General features: G+C 38.1%; 1 protein-coding gene across 1 annotated transcript in view; it reads left to right on the top strand.

Annotated features, from left to right (window-relative positions):
- Positions 1 to 4475: 4475 nt before the first annotated feature.
- ASPH (aspartate beta-hydroxylase) overlaps positions 4476 to 18661 on the top strand; it is a 107146-nt gene continuing 92960 nt past the window's right edge. Inside the window, exon 1 of the mRNA XM_027894317.1 lies at positions 4476 to 4609. Within this exon, the coding sequence (XP_027750118.1) occupies positions 4549 to 4609 (61 nt within the window). The 5' untranslated portion in view covers positions 4476 to 4548. The remainder of the gene's footprint in view (positions 4610 to 18661) is intronic.

Genomic DNA, 18661 nt, shown 5'->3' with positions numbered 1-18661 from the left:
ATTCCAGACTACTAGGTCATACCACTGATCTAAAGGCCAATTGCTATTTGAGTTACTCATTGGGGAGGTCGACATAAATCAGCAGAGAGCAATGAGAACAAGCTTTTGACCTAGACTTAGTAATATCCTACAATTTACCCTTAGCAATTTGAAATCAAACTTCACTTCAACCTTAGCTTTGCTTGAACTTGACATGTTTCACCTGGCTCTACTTCTTTGTGCATCTTATATTCAGGATAATTACCTACTTCTCAATGTAACTCCAGCAAATGACTTCTTTCTGTTTGTCAGAATCACCATCTATTTAGAAAATCTTCCAGTGTTTATATAAGAATGCACAAATCTAAACCTGATGTCTATTGCCATAAAAGTACTGTTAAAATAAAGAAATAAAGAGAAAATTTCTCCTTATGAACAACCAACTCAACTATACCTTACTTTGCTGTAGATTCAACTAGCTGTAAGTGCAACATCAACATGGACAGCACAGTTGTTTAGGTTTGGATAACTGAGACACTCTCTACCTTCTCTTTCTTTCCTCTCTTCCCCAAACATCTGACCTGTGGTTGGTGAATCTTGGCTAACAAATGCAAATGGTTGGATGCTGATCCTCTGTACTGCCTGTAAGCCTACTAGAAACCAGAAGGCTGACCAGCAGTTCAAGTGTCAACTTGATAATCCGTAAAACTAACAGCAAAACCTGTTCATCACCCTCTTTGTTCTATATTTACACAAGGCACATTTTTGAACACAGCCTGCTGGTGGGAACGCCTTTTCCAACTAGCTAGCAAGGTACATAGTTCACAAAAAAAAATATTATCTGGGCAATAGAAAACCTTAAAATTCTAAATGCCAAAGTTTTCAACAGAAAGTCTTATACTATCTTAGAGATTTTGACATATTTTTTTTAATTATATCCTGAGAATACCCTACCTACTCTTTTCAGTGCAACGTATAAAGTAATAAAATTATTTTTCTTCTCTAGTTGGAGAATGTCCTTTCTCCTAATAATTAATTGAAACTCATTTCATTATGAGAAATATATGCAATAGAATGGACAGTTGTAAGACAGAGTGATCAACATAAGAATAATATCACTTAGGAACACAAACAGAATAAGAACGAACCCTTTAAACTTTCTTATAATGTGCAACTCTTTTAGAAATTAGGAAACTAGAGACTGAATCCTCTTTTCAGGTAATTATTTCATCGTTGCTTCTGCTTATCACCTTGTACCTTTTTCTTTCTCTCAAACAGCAGAGTCGCTGTGCTTGAATGAATCGGGACAGCAAAACAGCTGTGAGTGCATTAATGCAAAGGTATTTATGGAAATGAAATTCTCAGTAAAAACGTGCATTTATTTTCCAAACACGGCTCATTAATCGGTGTCATTCTTCTAATACAGTGATTTATGATATGTAGCATAATTTAAATTGCTGTAGTCTCAACAGGCAGTCTATTAGGACAGTTTGGAATGAGGGTAAACATGATTCTTGTCAAGAGAAAGGATTTTTTATTTTCTGTTTTAAAAAGCCTGATCCAAGTGGAAAGACTCCAACTGACCAATGTGTGGTCTGTCTTATATACCCTGCCTTTATGTAAAACTTATATTCTGGTGTGGTTTGTTTGTTTGGTTGGTTGGGGTTTTTTTGTTGTTTGTTTTGTTTTGTTTTGTTTTCTGGTTTTCATTTTTTTGTCCTTGCCTTACAAACTTTCTCCTTCTCATTGTTACATTCTTTTTCTGCCCTGTTTCCTTTCCTCTGACAAACAAAGACAATATTTTTCTTCTTGTGGTTTCCTGCATACTCTTACAATGTACCAAACATGTAGCTCTAAAACAACTGAGCAGATTAAAAAGTGACAAGCTATTGCCATGAACATTCATCTACCCACACCGTGGGCTTTTCTCTTTGACACCTTTCCCCAAAAAAGACATTTTGAATACTTGCTTCAATTTTCATTATATTTCAGATCAGAAGGGATTGTCATATCATTTGCTGCAACAGTCACCCTGGCAAATTTAAATCAAAGTAGGTGTTATCGTCTCTAAAATAACTGGTACCGAGCTGTCCCAAGCTTCTTCAGTGGCACAGTGTGGATCGCGTACTCTGTACCTGAATTGTCCTCAGGTGATTACAGCAGGAAAATCAGGCCTTTTGCTTTCTGCTAAGTTTATCTGAAAGGCTGCTTAGTGCAAAACTACACACGATGACCAGATTTTAAGTGTGTGATCAGACATATCAGGCAAAACTATAAGAAAAACATTCTCTGATTGGTAGAAGACAATAGCCACTCTTATTTAACATTTTTCTTCAAGTTCACAGGTGTCTGTGAACCAGAAGGAAGAAGTCTTCCTGATGCTATAGGAGATCAACAGAAACCTCCAAATAACAAGATCATGCAGAAGGCTAGTGATCAGCCTAAACATACAATACTGTATGAGCATTTGCACCTCCATGTGTATATTTTAATTCTGCAAGAGAAACTTAGACAGAAGAGTATACAAGCAGGTACTGAACACACCAATTACGGAATACTGGACCTGTGTGCCCAAGTAAGCAAAATTAAGGAATTTTACAGTCCATTTACAAACAAAAATTTTGTTCAGAGTGAAACATTAGCAATATCTAAGTGTCACTGTTCACCCATTGGCTCCAATGTTATCAATATATCTCATCAAACTGCCACTTCCTTAAGTTATTGTATAACTTAAGGAAACTGTACCCCACATTGCTACAAACAGCTGTTGTCTCAGTTGACAGTAATTACTGCTTGCAAGAATATAATCACACAGCTATTTTCTAGTATTGTATTTTCAGTAATCCCAGTTACAGATTAAAATTGTGGTGGTTTTTTTTGCTTCCATTCCTTACATTGTACTTTCTAGTTTGCTAAAATGTTAATAATTCATCCTGTTAGCTTTTCCATGATAAACTGTACATGGTCATGAGTATGTCTACTCCTCCCTAGCAGCTTTTGAACTTGTTCAGCAGCTTCAGCCTCATTAAACAAAAGGGGAGCATCTAAAAAAAATTAAGTACTTACACATCATGTGAAAGTAAAACTTTGGTAGGGTGCCATAACCAAGCAAAAAGTTCAGATACTCAACTGTACTAGATACCAATGAAGTCACATGAGAGATACCAGGAAGTAGACTTCACTGTTTTTGGTGTTCCCAAAAGTAGTTGCTTTTACATATACTGGCTAAAGTACCTACACTGACATCCTGTTACTTGACTAAGCACTTAAATGCTAATCTCATTTAAAAATACTGATTTAGGCTTTGCAGTGAATTACTGTCCCTGGATAGTTTCATTGCATTACTCTGCCCACAGTGCCGACTTTTGTTCGGGTAAAAAGGAACCACTCTCTGCACATCCACTTGCAAAGGCTCCAATTTGCAATATTCTTTTGACCTGAAACATTGTATTTATGGTCAGGACTCAAAGCTGGGTCTGCTTTTCTGTTTCAGGCCTTTACTATTACGCCAAACTGCAACTTACCCAGTCTTAGTGAGAATCACTGCGTACCAGGAGGCACCCTGGTACTCCTGCAAAAGAGGCTTATTTTGTCACAGGCTATTCTAAGTATTTTTAAAGCCTCAAAAAGCCTTGTTGGAGAATTCAAAGTCTGATGTGCAGTACTTCAAACCCTTTCACTACAGTGGTTGCAAAGGAGCTCCCTGTCAGGCTTGACAAGCTGTTCCACAGATCAGTCACAGGATGGGTCAGATTGGAAGGGACCACAGTGGGTCATCTGATCCAACCTCCTTGCTCAAGCGGTGTCATCCCAGAGCGCAAGGCACAGGACTGAAGCCAAACGATTCTGGAATATCTTCAGTGAGGGAGACTCCACAACCTCTCTGGTGAATCTGTTCCAGTGCTCAGTCACCCACACAGCAAAGAAGTTCTGCTTTGCATTCAGGTGGAACTTCCCGTGCATCAGTTTCTGCCCGTGTCCTCTTGTCCTATAGCCTAGCACGTCTGACAAGAGCCTGGCTCCATTCTCTCGGCACTCCCTCACGCTCCCTTTAGATATTTATGCACATTAATGATGTTTCCCGCAATTTGGGCGTTTAACTGGATGCGGAGGGCCGTTTAAGACACGCGACGAGATGCTTTGAGCGAAGTCCCCGCAGGAAGGACCACCCCAGCCGGCTCATCCAACTCCACCTTCCCAACCTTTTCCACCCTCTCCGGCGGGGGCGGCCCCGCCCCCTCGCGGCGCGCGCGCCCGAACCCTCGCGAGAGGCCGCGGCCGCCGCTCGCGCCCGCATTTGCCACGTTCAAAGGCGCCGGCGGTGGCGCGAGAGCGCGCAGGGCGCGCGCAGCCGGCGCGCCACTGCCCCGCCCCTGCCCCGCCCCCTCGCGGTGCCACCGCCAATCGGAGGCGAGCATCACCCCGCCTTGCTGGTGCGATTGGCTGCAGGCGGGTGGGGGGGCGGGGCCCTCGCTGCTCGGGGCCGCGCCGCGATCTGGTGGTGTGGCCGCGGCTCCCGACGCGCTCGCGCTGCCGCCCCGCCCCCTGCGCGGCCCGACGGGACGTGCGATGGCTTCGCGCAAGAGCTCCAGGGGCGCCGGCGGCAGCCCCAGCCCCGGCTCCAAGAGAGGTGAGCGGCGCCGCTCCGCGGGAGCGAGGCCGTAGCTCTGCGTGGAAGGGGCGGGGGCTCCAGCGGCGGCCGGAGCCGAGGAAGGGGCAGCCGCGGGCAAAGAGCTGGGGGTGCTGCGCCTTCTCCCTCCTCCCCCGCCCTCCCCTCCTCCGGCGCTGCGGCAGCTGGGGAGGGGGACACGGGCCAATGGCCGAGGTCTGCCCGTCGCCTTCCCGCCGCTCCCCATCCAGGGCGTTCACGTGGAGGGAAAACTCTCCGGGCGTGGGCGGCGGGGACGCCCCTCGGAGGCTCCCCAGAGGGGCTGGGTTGAGCGCCGGGCAGGCCTCGGCATCCGTGGGTATCCGTCCCGCAGACCTCTTTCTCTGGGAGATGGGAGTAGAACCGTGATGCTCTCATCTGAAGTCGATGTTATCCTTATGTCCAAACGTGGATGTGGAATATCTCCTCCGGTTGACCTAATTAACAACGCGGGTCATTAGATCTAAGTTATTTTATTTGTTGGAGACGGAGTATCTGAGCTGGTGGTTTCTGTAAATACAGAGGCAGGGGGGAATAATCTCGGGAAAACGCGAGCAGAAGATTTTATGAGGCAGCGATCTCCACACACCCCACCCTGCCAGTAAAGAACCCCTTAACAAATCTGTTTGTAAACTGCTTCGTGTGCACATTGTAAGTAGGGAAAGTAGCATTTCTAAGCATAGCAGAACATACATGAAAGAGGAGGTGGTATATGTATTTCTCGAGTCACTATGCAACCATACACGCCTCTCTGGACAGAGAAAGTGCTCTTATCAGACATTGATTTTTATGTAGCTTCTTTAGATTTCGAGCTTGTGCACAGAGCTCCAGTGGTGAAATGCAGTGATGATTCAGAAATTATATCGTCTCTCTTTGAATATAGCAGTAATAGGGAGAACAGTGTTAATTGAAGGAGGAACCATATAGGATTAGTTTACCTATCACATGATGAATTAAGAGGGAAAGATTTTAAATATACTTAATCTTCTAGGAGTTTAGAGATGATGTTGCAATGTTCATAGAAGAGGTTTTGTTTTTATTTTATTTCTAAGTCGTTTTTCAGGGGCTGACCTGTGTTGTAGAGTCTATATTACACTTTTTGCTTGGACTTGAGGTGTTCTGATTATCACCCCATATTAAACATGCTGAATATAGATTTTCAATTATAATGCATTAAAAACATGCATCCCTGGTATAATTTTGAATATTGAACATGGTACTGTTAATATTACATATCAGTCCAAAGGTTTGTCAACATCTGAAAAATAAATTTATCAGTAAACTGAATCTCTGAATAAAAAAGTATTCTGTAGATTTTTGTTTGCAGTCTGAGTAACATGTTATCTCTTTGTACTAAAACATATCTCTGATGGGATGAAGCAGTCTTGGTAACATGTTAGGTACTCTCCTAAGATGTAACCTCTTAAATTTGGACAAGTGTTTTGTTAGTTTCAGACACTCCTAGTTAGAATCCCTTGGACAACCACAGCAATTACAGCATGAAGCTGATGCTGTAGTCACGGATGCAGCTGCAGAAAGAGGTAAGGGATGATTACTCCTGTGTGAATAGAGGAACAGCTGGAGGAGCAGAGTCTTCGCAGCAGACAAGGGATGTGAAAATGAGATGAGGAAATAATTTTGAGATGGCGAGACTGTGAAGTCTGAAAACCTCAAGTCTGAGGCAGTTCTTACTTGATAGAAGTATCACTTTCACAGCAGTTCTTGGGGAGAGGATGTGGCTTCTTGCCAAGGCCTTGCTCACAGCTCTGAAACTATTGAGGCTAACAGCGTATCTCAAAATCTGTGCTCTCAAGACAATGCCTGCATCTGAATGTAGTAATCTGCTTTTAGGTTTCTGCATCACAAAATATTTACAGTAGTCTTACAAATAGATTAAGTCCAAAATAGTTCTAGCTGTAATTTATATAGATGTTTTCAGATATACTGAACTACCAGAATTGGAATCAAATATTTTTTAGAAATAGAACTTTGCCTTTTACTCTCAGAAGTCATATACTAGAAGCTGTCAAATCAGTCCTAATTAAAAAATATCTTTGTATTTAGGCTTTGTACTGCCACTCATGGGTGCTTCTTCGGAAATGACATTTACAGAATTGTATGACTCTGCCAGTGATTTTATTTATACTGAAGTGAAAATCAGGGACAAATTTGACAGTTTGGGCATACTTAGAGAGGAAAACGTGTTTGTTATTATCTTTACTGGAAAATTTGACTTCTTGTCATTAGTCAACAGAATCCACTGTCAAGATGTGGCCTCTCTAAATGAAGAATATCAGTTTTAAACAGCTAGATGTTAGGTACTTGCTGCAATGTTACCTGAAGCTTAGTTAGATGAGGGACAGGTTTTGGTACAGGAACATATGCATGTTACCGGGTCATGAATTATCTCCCTCAGATTTCATGAGATGTGGAATGTGGAAATATCATGGGCTTTAGCTGGTGCCTGTGGAGAAGCCTTCCAGCAAGAGTGAGGATCAGCAGCCTAGCTACTTTTGAAATACAGATGGCTGAAAACATATGCGTTACTTTGTAAGCTATGCTTGCTTGTAGAAGTAAGAGTGCTATTAAGACATTTATCATTATGTTGCTGTGTGTGTCTTTTGTCTTATAATACGTAAGTAAGGACTTAGTTAAACATAATTCTTACTGATCATATAGTTGTGCAATAATTGTTGTCTGTTTTCTTTGCGTTTCTAAAGCCAAGTGGGAGAGGAGTTCTCCGTTAAGCTAGGGAATATGCAAACCCCGCATTTCCATCTAAGGCATCATCTGTATCTACAGACAACTATATTTTATATTAAAATAAACATAATCCTAACTCTGCTAGTTCTGAGGCTGTGTTGACTTCAGTCTCTATGATGATAAAGAACTTTACTGTTGCTTTGATAAATTTTCTTTAATCTCCACAGTAATTGATTGAGTAAATGATTGAGAATCTCCTGACATCCCCTGCTTTTCTCTGCAAGATCCCAAAAGATGTTAGTTTTCACTTTTTGCTGTTTTAACCATGTGGTTTCCTTATATGCTCAGATCTATTGCCAAGCTTTTAACTCCTTTTACTCATCTTTTGGACCCTCTAAGATCCATTAATGTAATTCTCTGAATAATTTTTGGCTTTTCAGCTTTCTTCAGATTTCTTTGGGGTGCTTTTGGTATGCATTCAGGTTGATCTGATGTCCTTATCCAAATGCAATTTTATGCTAACATTACTACTTTTTTATTTAACAGTATCACTTCTAGAAAGAAGTTATGCCTGTTAATATGCAAGAACTTTCACTTTTTATCTCATCTTTGCTTAAAGACAACTTTGTAATGTACTTTCCCTGGGTGAGGCTCTCCATTAGCTTTTTATTTACCATAAGAGTAGAGAAAGTTCATCATCTAAACAGGTCCCTTTTTTGCTGCTGAAGTTTCTATGTTGGCTTTTGGGAACATTGAACTTCACATCAGTGCTTCCAATGCTTGAGGTGGGATTGCCTGTGCATTATCTGATCTCTCGGAGCTGCCCAGCTGTGCTGTAGTATAACATCTAAGTACACTATGGATTCTGCTTAAATATGATGCTTCTATCTATCCAAAAATTCTATCTAAGAATTCTCTCTCTCTAATTTTTAACCTAAACTACTGTCCAGTGTCTTTGCTTATGCTCTCCACTTCACAATTGTGTTGTGTATAATCTGATTTCTTGTGTTACAATCCATCCATTGTTTCCTTCCTCATGTTAATTGTAATCATTAAGAAGAAGGGTACTAAGGTGTGGGAGGTCATAAGTGAGGTGTAAATTTGGGATGTTCTGAGGGGGCTTAACAAATATTTTGACTTGTCAAAGTGTTTGCTGACCAAAGGTGACTGAAGTCCAAGGGTTTGCTGAACTAAAATGAATTCTTATGAATTCAGTTAGCGTCCTGCTCAGTGCTTTGATTCGGGTATTTTAACTCAAGGTTAAAATGTTTTCTTGTAACCTTTTTTGGTCTTCAGGAGTATACAGTGGATTGTTATTTATTCTTAGAGTTGCTATAGGTCTATAGCAGAGAAATGAGAAATACTTTGTATCTCATTAATGGAAACTTTGTATACTCTTTTAGAAAAGCTCCAGTGATTTCTTCAGCAAACTTATCCTATTTCCTAGTTTAGTTGCTTAGAACTACTTGAAGATCTTAAATTTTTGGCATTAGTGCCAGATTCTGTTTTTTAAAGAATTTGAGGGAGACTGGTGAAAATATGCCTCTGTATTTGGAACAAAATGGATTTTACCAGGAAAGTTGATTGTGACTTGTGAGACTAATCCTAGGCATCTGAATTTTAATGGCATATGTGTATCTTTTATCTTAAAGCTAATGGTAGCTTTCAAAGTATGAGTTGTTCATGTCAGGGACAAAGTACCTAAATAACAACTATGTGTGCATACCTACTTTCTAAGTCTTCGGGAAACAGTAAACCACAATAATGTAAATAGTAAAACTGTGAAAACGTGGACAACCATCTCTTTCTGATTCATGTGTCTCCCTTGTGTCTTGTTCAGTGTGGCCTTTCTGGAAAGCATTCTAATACACTGTAAAATATTCTGCCAAAATAAAAATTGGTAGCAGCAGTAAGGATCCAAACATCTGTAATTTAAGTGGTATGTTGCAGGAGAGCCACCAGTGAAATGCTAGTTTCCATCCTCTCTGCTCCTTTCTTTTTTCTTTTTTTTACCCCTTTTTTATAATGTCCTGTACAAAACTTGAGGAGGTATCTCTTCAAACGAGTCTCTTATCTCTGATTAAATGAGTGTGATATGAATAACAGTCTTAAAATGGTTAACACTGGTATTCCTCTGTATACATGACCAGATTTGCATTGGAATAGTGAATCCTTGATATAACTAGTGATTCATTTATCTAGAACTTGAGTCAGGTGAGCTCTAGAAAGACAACTCTGTCATCTCTTACGTTTATCCGAATGAAACTTTCTCTACACTGTTAACTATTGGAAGGTACAGTCACTGACTGCCAAGGCCACTATGCAATGAAAAACAATCAATTTGAACACAGTATTTGCTTTTATGAATTGTTTTTCCATCTTGCCTGATATTTGGATTTCTTCACTTTTTCTCAAGGATGTATTATTTTGAGTTTTAAGATTGATAGTTAATTGTAGGAGGATTGACATAAATACAATGAAAGTGTGATACTTTCCTCTCTATCAACAATTTTTCTCCTGAAGAATTCTGGAGCACTGGGAGATTCCTCTCCATACTTCCAGAAATGGTGCTACTTGATAAAGACATCAAGGAAAGTTCTCATGTCTCTTTTGATCCAGTGTGGACTGAAATCTTGGGCCTGCTCTATGTTTCCTAATGTATATTACCTGTATGCAGGAAGTCATTGTGAACTAAAAGATGTTATTCATGGTGCTTCAAATATGGAAGAAACTTGCACTTCACATCTGCAAGGATGTTTGCTTTAACATACTTTTTAAGCATTTTGCTAAGTGTATAAATGGTCCATGAGGTAACCTTTTCAATAGCCTTTTGAGGATAAGTCTTGTTTAAAATGTTAAGTGGAGAACCTAAAGTATCTCTAGTATCAGGGAGAGTATGTTTTCTCAGACTTTGGCAATTCCTTTGAGAATGCACATGAAGTTTCCCAATCAGAGATCACAGATAGTGTAGCTTCAGACCCCTACATCAGGATGTATATTATATTGGAGAATTAAGAATTACTTTTTTTTTCCTATGTATTTCAATGCAATAGGTCTGCAGTCAACTTCATCTGGTTTGAGATTGCTCTGCAGTCTTCCTCTTTTCAATTCCCCTTCCCTATACCCTAATTAATGGCTGTGCAGGTGCAAGGTGAACCACACAGGGAACTGAGAAGCAGAAAGCTGATTCTCTTTCATTTTTTACCCCCAGAGTGCCTTAGTGCACAGCTTCAGGGAAGGTCATCTGGGGAGAAGGGAGGAGATGACAATGAGTGGATGGGCATCAGGGTAGGGTGAGGTTGAATCTCAAGTTTTATGTTCGTTCATGCCATCATTCAGCCATGGTGTGAACATAGAAAGGTGAATGTTTTGATTGGCTTTGCTAATGTAATAGCTCGATATATAATTGCTTCCGTAAAGACAACAAAATTTACTAGCAGTAAGAAGGTCTGTGTGTTGAGATTATTTCTAATTACAGGGTGCATAAAGAGGTGAGATTTCAATATTGCTGTCTCTTTAAACTGAAAACCCCTTAACTGATCAGCTGTACAGAGAGAAAGGGTTCATTTTCAGATGGAATCACTTTGAAACATGTAGTACGAGTTTCTGTGCTAATTCTTATGTTGAATTCTTCATTGTAGAGAACTTGAGCAATGAAGTTCTGATTTGCCTCAAGCGGTTCTTTCCCGATGAAGATCACAACTTGGTAATCTGTGTGACAGCCTGCAGCAATCTTTTTCCTAACTGCATCTGCGAGCTAGCTCTTTGCATGGGAAAGTTTTGAACTGTGCTTTGAAGTGGAAATCATAATATTATGCATCTTTAAACATACTGGAAATTAAGTGTGCAGATACATATATACTGAATTTGAACATCCTGTAGTATGTGTGGTTCAGCTTTGTTAGAACTTTAAACAAATGTTAGTCTCCTTCATATGGAGTTTCACTATGATTATGCATGTACTTAACCTGGTATAACAAATGCTACCAAGTTGTTTGGAGACTCTTTACAAAGTATTTAATACCTAGGGGCGTTGTAACTATTCAGTAGTGGTTTTCTGGGTGTGCATTTTTGTTTCCTGAGGTTGTTTGATAATCAGCAATTTATTACTAATGCAACAAGTCTGACTTTCTCACTCCTCACACTAGTGTTTTTTTAAATTTTTAAAATTTTCTTTAGTATTCTTAAAGAAAGGTCATATGGCAGTGTGTAACTGTAGTGCTGTTTCTTTCCATACTACCTAGAGGACACACAGTAGCTAGAAGACACAGATTTATCTTTTGAAACCAGAAAGCTGTGAAAACAGCAATTCTTCTGCAACTGAGACCTCCCAACAACATATTTTAGTAACTACTTATACAATTGAGGTATGAGACACCTAAAAGCGCTTTTGTACTCTGTAAGAGTTGCAGTTGCATAGTACCCGTGTGGACTAAGACCTAATTAAATTGGCTTAGTATCAGACTTGAAACTTAGATTGATTTTAGGCATTTTAAATATTTTAAAATGTTCTTTTTTTTTTTTTTCCATGAGCAGAAACCTGTGAAAAGCAGAGTTGGAGGGGCTTGCGTGGCAACTAGAGTTTTTCTATTTGAACTCCCTCAAACTATGAGAAAAATTGGAGGAACTGAAACGACATAATCTGTTTTCTTTATTTTGTGGCTTAATTAGGACCTGTTGCTAAAACAAATTGATGTGACCCACATTACAGGATAGGAAAATGGAACAAGAAAAAAATACCCTGAAATTAATGCCAGAGTGCTATAGAGAGAGATGAGGATTTTCATCCTTATATAATAGAATCTTTTTTAAAGGTCACCACTAACAAAATTTGCATGTTCCAGGCCCAAGTATTTCTTGTATTTCCTCTCCACATTTACCTTCCCTGAACTCTGCTCTGTCCTAAATACAACCTAATATTTAATTAACCTAGTAATTATGTAGGACTGTTGGCTACATTAAATCATTCAAATGCAAGATAGGTAGATTGTATAATTTTAGATCTTATTTCCAAATGTTCTGTGGGAGAGAGCTGGTTAATCAAAATAGCAGCTATTAAAAATCTTTAAGTAATCTGTACAGTTAAAATCAGTAATAATTTTGTCTACTCATTGGTATTACAACTGATACAAAGATGTCATTCTTATAGCAGGAGGCAAAATAAAATTCCTTTTTAAGCATGTAGTCTTAACTTTGAGCCTCTTGGCTTGATGTTTAAGTCAAGTAAGGTTATAAGATGCAAGTTTTACATTCAGTTTTGGACTTTAATTCTATTTTGTGCTTGTATACACATAAAAAAAAACTAGAGAAAAATGTCTGAAATGTTTGGGAAAAATGTAAGAATGTAGGGAGGTACTTTTCCATACAAATCTATTTCGATTAGGTAAATATATAACAAAATATTTTTGTTGTCTTCAGAGGACTCCTGTTTTTTGTTTTGTTTTGTTTTGTTTTGTTTTTTCCTGAAGTGCTATTGTACTATCTTTAAGTTTGTAGAGAAAAGGTCAAAAAAAAAAAGTAATTCAAAGTATTCAGATAGTGATAGATGCATTAAATACTGCTTTAAACATATTCCTGTTGATAGTCAGTATTCATTATAAAACTTTTTCAAGTTGTAAGCAGTGTTATTAGTCATGTAAGCTGTGTGAACATCTGTGCATCTGTATGTTTTTTCCTTGAAGAACCCTACTTGAAGAACTACCCAAAAATATTCGTCTGAATATCCAAAAATTAAAAGAAAAAGCCAAAACATGGCTTGGACAAAACTTGACTAAGTTTGAAAGTGATCTTCTTTCTAGATGCAGCATGTTTAGAAAAGAAGCAGGTGCAGATTCAGGATGTTCTCTTATGAATATACATCTCTGAATTAATTTTTTCCTCCTCTGACTTCAGCAGTTATGCTTAGATAAATAAGACTCTAGAAGAAAGTTGTTAACAGCAACATCTCTTCTGGGGACAAACAGCTGGTCTCTATAAACCTCACTGAAAAGTGTGGAGCTGAACACTGCAAGTAGAGTCCACTGTTGTGCTGTATTTAGATCAAGTGCCTTTGACAAGTCTTATGAAACCGTGCAAACTGCTAGGACAGAATTTCTCAATAAGTCTGTCTTTTTTTTATGACTGTTTTTATCTTAGAGAGGAAACCTTAGGTTTTTAAAAAAAACCAAAACAACCAACCAATAGCCCTGAAGCTAGTCATTATTGTGATGTTTCTTTTATAAGTAGATTTCTTGTGAATAAATTTTATTGGTTTTGTTGTGTGTGTGTGTCTTAGAAGAATCGTCTAAATGGAAAGCAATCAGGATTTTGTTTATAGCCAGAAAAATGTAAATACTGAAGAATAAAAAATAAGTAAAAAAAACCACCCTGGGAATGATGCTTGACATCAGTCAGCCAGATGATAATCTTATTCTTGTTTTGGATATTTTTCTCTGAAGAATAATTAATTCTAATTTAGTAGCAAATCACCTTAGCTTGCAACTGAAAAACTCCTCTAAATATTGTGGTGCTTCCTATGTGTCAGAAAGGTATATCTAGGCTTAAAAGTAATTTGATGTAGCAGCTTATATTCAGAAATGGGCTTTTTGAATATCTCCATTATTGACCATCTCTTTATAAACTGAATATAAAAAAGAAAAAAAACTATATGCGTCTATTTTACTTGAAGTGTATTTTCAGGTAACAGGATCACAGATCTGATTCTGTGTAAACAGGCATTATGGTTACAAGAAGGGCTTTAAAGACTGTTTTTTTCTTCTATGCAATACTTTAGTAACTGGAGCTCTCACTCAGGACAGAGGAGGAAAAAATATTTAACTCCATTTTCTCAGGGAAGAATAAGTTTGGTTGATTTCCAGTGTTGCAGCTGCTGTTTATAGGATATACTTGAATAGAAGTGAGAGTGTATATTTTAGATTCTTGCTGTTTAAACTGTTTCAATACAATATGAAACAGAAGTTCAACCTGCTGAGAGTGAATGTGAAGATAGGTCGGGTATATCTGGAGTCACCTTTCTTACTTAGAAGGGAGGCGGGAAACTGAGTTTTAGTCTCTGTTCTGCAGAGCTCCTCTCTTACAAATTACTATTGTGGCCAGTTAAGATTTGTGCACAAATAAATAGTTTCATCTTAAGGGACTAAAATGGCTTTGGTCTTATACCTTTGGATATACGTAAAAAATGTGTTTTAGACCTCTGAAGTTTGAACACTGTTCTCTAGAGGAGAGAACTGAATCTCTGATCTTTCACATCCTGATTAAGTGTGGAATTTGAGGAGATGGTTCAATGGAATCACTTAATCTCTTGAAGGAAGGGGCTTCCTTTCACTAGGGAAGTTCAGCAGGGTGCTTATGATACTACAGTTCTTTTACATAGTTTGTGATGCATCCTTTTTTTTCCATTTGTATTTTTCTCCCCCTCCAGATGGCCACCCTCAGCATCTCCACAATCAGCCTGCTTTGTTGTCTAATCCTGAATTTATGACTTTGCTCTTGTTTTCAGTATTTATGTTCAATTGTATAGTAGGACATTTTACTGTAAGAAATCTTGTAGGGATTAAAAATTAAGGGCCTTAGACATTTATGTGTGGATTGATTATATGTATAATATGGAAAAGTTCCTCAAATACTGATGTACAAATCTGTGAAGTGGGAGCATGGGAGCCCAAATTGCATTTTACTTGGTTAATTTTTATTTCAAATTTACATTCTGGTCTTTGTATTTTCTTTGAACATAGTGCTCTTTCTGTTCCATCCATTTCCCTGTTCCTAATGAGTAAGTTTCTGATTTAGGTTATTGGAGTCCTTTAATAATATGCACAAGTATCTTTATAGCCCTGTAGACTAGGATTTATAAAGTTCAGACCAGAGATCTAGTTTTTAATACAAATAATAATAATAATTAAAAAAGCCACTCTTTCCTCCCCTAATTTCCATTGAAGTTGTAGTGCTGAAGAAAATTTCTTAGAAACTAAAAGGAAGAATCAATTTTCTATCACCAAGAATTTATATAGAATTTATTAAAAGTAAGTCTTTACCTTAAACTTTTGATCTTATCTCTAAAGACCCTGCTACCATTATTGTTTGTAAAACAATAAAAATTTCTGAGTGTGGATATTTGTGAAAATTTAAAGTTGGAATATTTCATGAATGATACCATAAGTACTTCAGTAAGAATCCCTGTTCCATCTGTAAAGTAAACAGAGAGAAAAAAGTCTCTCTTAAAAAAAATGAAATAGAGTTTGTGAAAGCACAGATTTGTCCATTGAAAATGTATTATTCTACCCTCAGCATAGAATAACACTGAATGAAAAGTGAAGATGAAAATCTGTTTTACCTCAGGATAGTAGAGCAGTTATTATGGTGTGGGAACTTCTCAGAATGGAACAGTTCAACACAAGTGCTTATCAAGACTAGATTTTAAGATGAATATCACAAAAAAGGTTATATGTCTATATACACATAAATGATCTTACAGTAGTGCAGGGGGGAAAGCTTATATTTTAATAGAAAATAGGAAAATAGTATTTTTAATATATTTCTAATTTCTAGTAACCACTTACTTGTGTGCACCCTTCTCTTCAAGAGATAATCCATAAGTGCTTCCATATTTCTTCTTAGTGCATCTTTGTGGGAAATAATTACACAAATTACAAAATTTTACCTCAATGCTTTGAAACCTGACTGTTTGTGTTTGTAATTGACTCTTTTTCCTCTAAACTTCTTTGCTTGCACTTTGGGATCTAGAGGTAGAATTAATGCTGCTACTCTTGATTGTCAATTATGCTTTAGTAAAATTACCTAAAATATGTGGACTGCATAGTTGTAGCAAAACTAATTCGAAAATAGTTTTAAAATTTTGTAATAGTTATACAAATGAGGTGAAGAATAATACTTTTGAATGTTAGTGAAACAGTGAATCGCTTCAAAAAGAGGCAGTAAACAGAGCATTTGAACACAGCAGAACAAGACCTTGTAAGAAGTCTTCACTGCTGACTTAGCTATCCCCATCTAAAATTGTATTGTAAATAGGTATAAACTAAATTAACCTTTGTCTTTCATAAAACTAATGAAAATTATATTATTTAGTATTTTGAGCTATAACATTCCAGGAGATACATGAATAACTGGTATTTTTCAAGGTGTATGACAGTGTATATTGTTCATGGGGTGTATAATCAGCTGTGTCGTTCATTGGTCCATCTTTCTCTTGGACCATTTTCCTTTTGATTAGTTTGAAGAGTTTTCCCATTTCAGCTGTAGCCTCCCCTTTCAGGAAGATGTTTGTAATTTCTTGGGAAGACATATTCTTGCAATCAGTTGATTTTTAAATGCCTCAAGATTAAAGCTGTGGGTACTTGGTTAAATGTCAGATTTGGATTATACATTTGGAATCAATTTCTTGACTATCTCCACTTGGCTTGCTTTTATGCAATATGCTGTTGTAACTGGATGGAATGTGATCACTTAGGTCTGAGTGACATGAAGCAAAAACTTATGCATTTATGGGCATTCAGCCAGGTAAGTTCTAGATCAGACCAATCTCCCCGTGTATTATATGGACTTGAGATTCTCATCATTAGCTGAGTGCTTTATGAATCCGTTTGTACTAAGATCTGGTGTCTGCAAATGCAAGTGCAGCTGAAGTGAAATTGCAACAAATTGCCTAATCTGATGCCTGTCAAAACACGATATGGTTTATATGCAATAGACTACATATCATTGCATGTAAAATTGTTTTCCTTAATTAAGCTGTTGATTTCTCCTTATGTTTGGTAACTTCTACTCTTTAAGTTTTCTTTCTGTCTTGCTCTGAATTGCTTGTGCATCAGGTAAGTTACAAAAATGTACTAGTCAAGATGTCTTTCTTAAAGCATTTGGTCTGTTTTATGTGTTCAAGTGGCTTTAAAGGTAGTAAACAGATAGATTAGTTATAGAATCAACTGCCTATAGTTCCTTTACATCCATTTGATAAGTCTTAAACTGGTGCTTTTTCTCACTTTTTTTCTCCCTTGAGCTGTTGGGAATTGCATTTGGCAATTAGTTGCTGGATGTTGAAACCACAGGAGGTGTATGTTGTTTTTCAAAGTAGCTGTAACATTCTTCTGTTCACTTCATCTACCTTATGGCTGTGTTATTTAAAGAAGTGTGGGGGAAGAAGGGCAGAGTGCTAGATCATAAAGTTTTTATTAGGGTTGCTGTGAACGAGAAATGAGTTTGTTTCTGATTTCCACCCAAAATGAATAAGCAATAGAAATCTTGCCTGGTTTAATTTTATGGCATGTAGTATATTGCACGCTAGGAAAACAACATTTCCTTTGGCAAAACTATCAGTAACCTTTCTTTGGGTATGCTAGAAGCACATACAATGTGCACCAGGGAACAGTTCAGATCCAAAAATTGTTTGACAATTTTGTGCGTGGTTGGTTTCAAGTGATTGTTTTTGATGACTCTAAACTAAGTTATAGAAATTAGTTGTCTCTTTTTTTCTTAAAGTAGTTAGCAAGTTCCAAATGAGCAGTCTCTACTCGGGAAGCCTGGTAGAGGAGTGCCAACACGGAGAAAGTTTCTTGGATGGGGGCCAACTTGACAAATGCAAGCAGGCAAGCTTTGTGTCCAGACTTGTGTTTCAGCTCATGCACATGGATTTAATGTCGTTAGAGCTCAGGCACTGTGGCATGCTTTGCAGCAAAAATACTACAGTACAATGTGCTCGGTTTCATTTGCTCTTGTTTTTATGTTGGAGGATTAAGGGGAGGGGAAAGGATCAACTACCCAGGATGCTCTGTTTGGAGGAGTAAGTGAATTTGATTGTCGTCAGACCTAGATTGCCATATGAGTTCTGGCTCCTGAGGATAACTGCTCTAAAAATAGATTTAGAGGAGAGGTTTCTCTTAGGTCCAGTTTCGGGTTCCAGCTGAGCTGGCTTTAGGAAACTTGTTTGCTCCTGTTGCAAGACTGGTGTGAGGATAAATCGCTTCTTATTCTGCCTTTTTTTTTTTTGGAGATACTGACACACTCGCTCTGTCTGTGGAAATCGAGCACTAATGTTATGGCTGACGACACAGGTATAATCCTAACCTTTCTTGTGAGCAAATGGAAAACGTGTACTTGCATATGCCAGTTATGTCTGATTTTGTAATCGGCAAAGTAACCGGCTGATTGTCATTTGTTGGTGTTTGCTTGTCAGTTTTCTGTTCCAGTCTGCGTTGCAGTCTGCATCTATTCTCTTGGATTATATGTTCTCTGGACTAGAGGTATTTCATGAGTTTAAGGCAGGTGGTTGATTGTAACATTTTTTGCTTGAGTAGAACATATGTTAACGTAAGAGACATT

This window comes from Empidonax traillii, unplaced genomic scaffold (assembly GCF_003031625.1).
Source record: "Empidonax traillii isolate 1590-97213 ecotype Southwest subspecies unplaced genomic scaffold, ASM303162v1 scaffold425:size1421777, whole genome shotgun sequence".
Classification (NCBI taxonomy): domain Eukaryota; kingdom Metazoa; phylum Chordata; class Aves; order Passeriformes; family Tyrannidae; genus Empidonax; species Empidonax traillii.
Note: the sequence above shows the minus strand (reverse complement) of the source record. Positions and strands in the feature narration are given on the sequence as shown.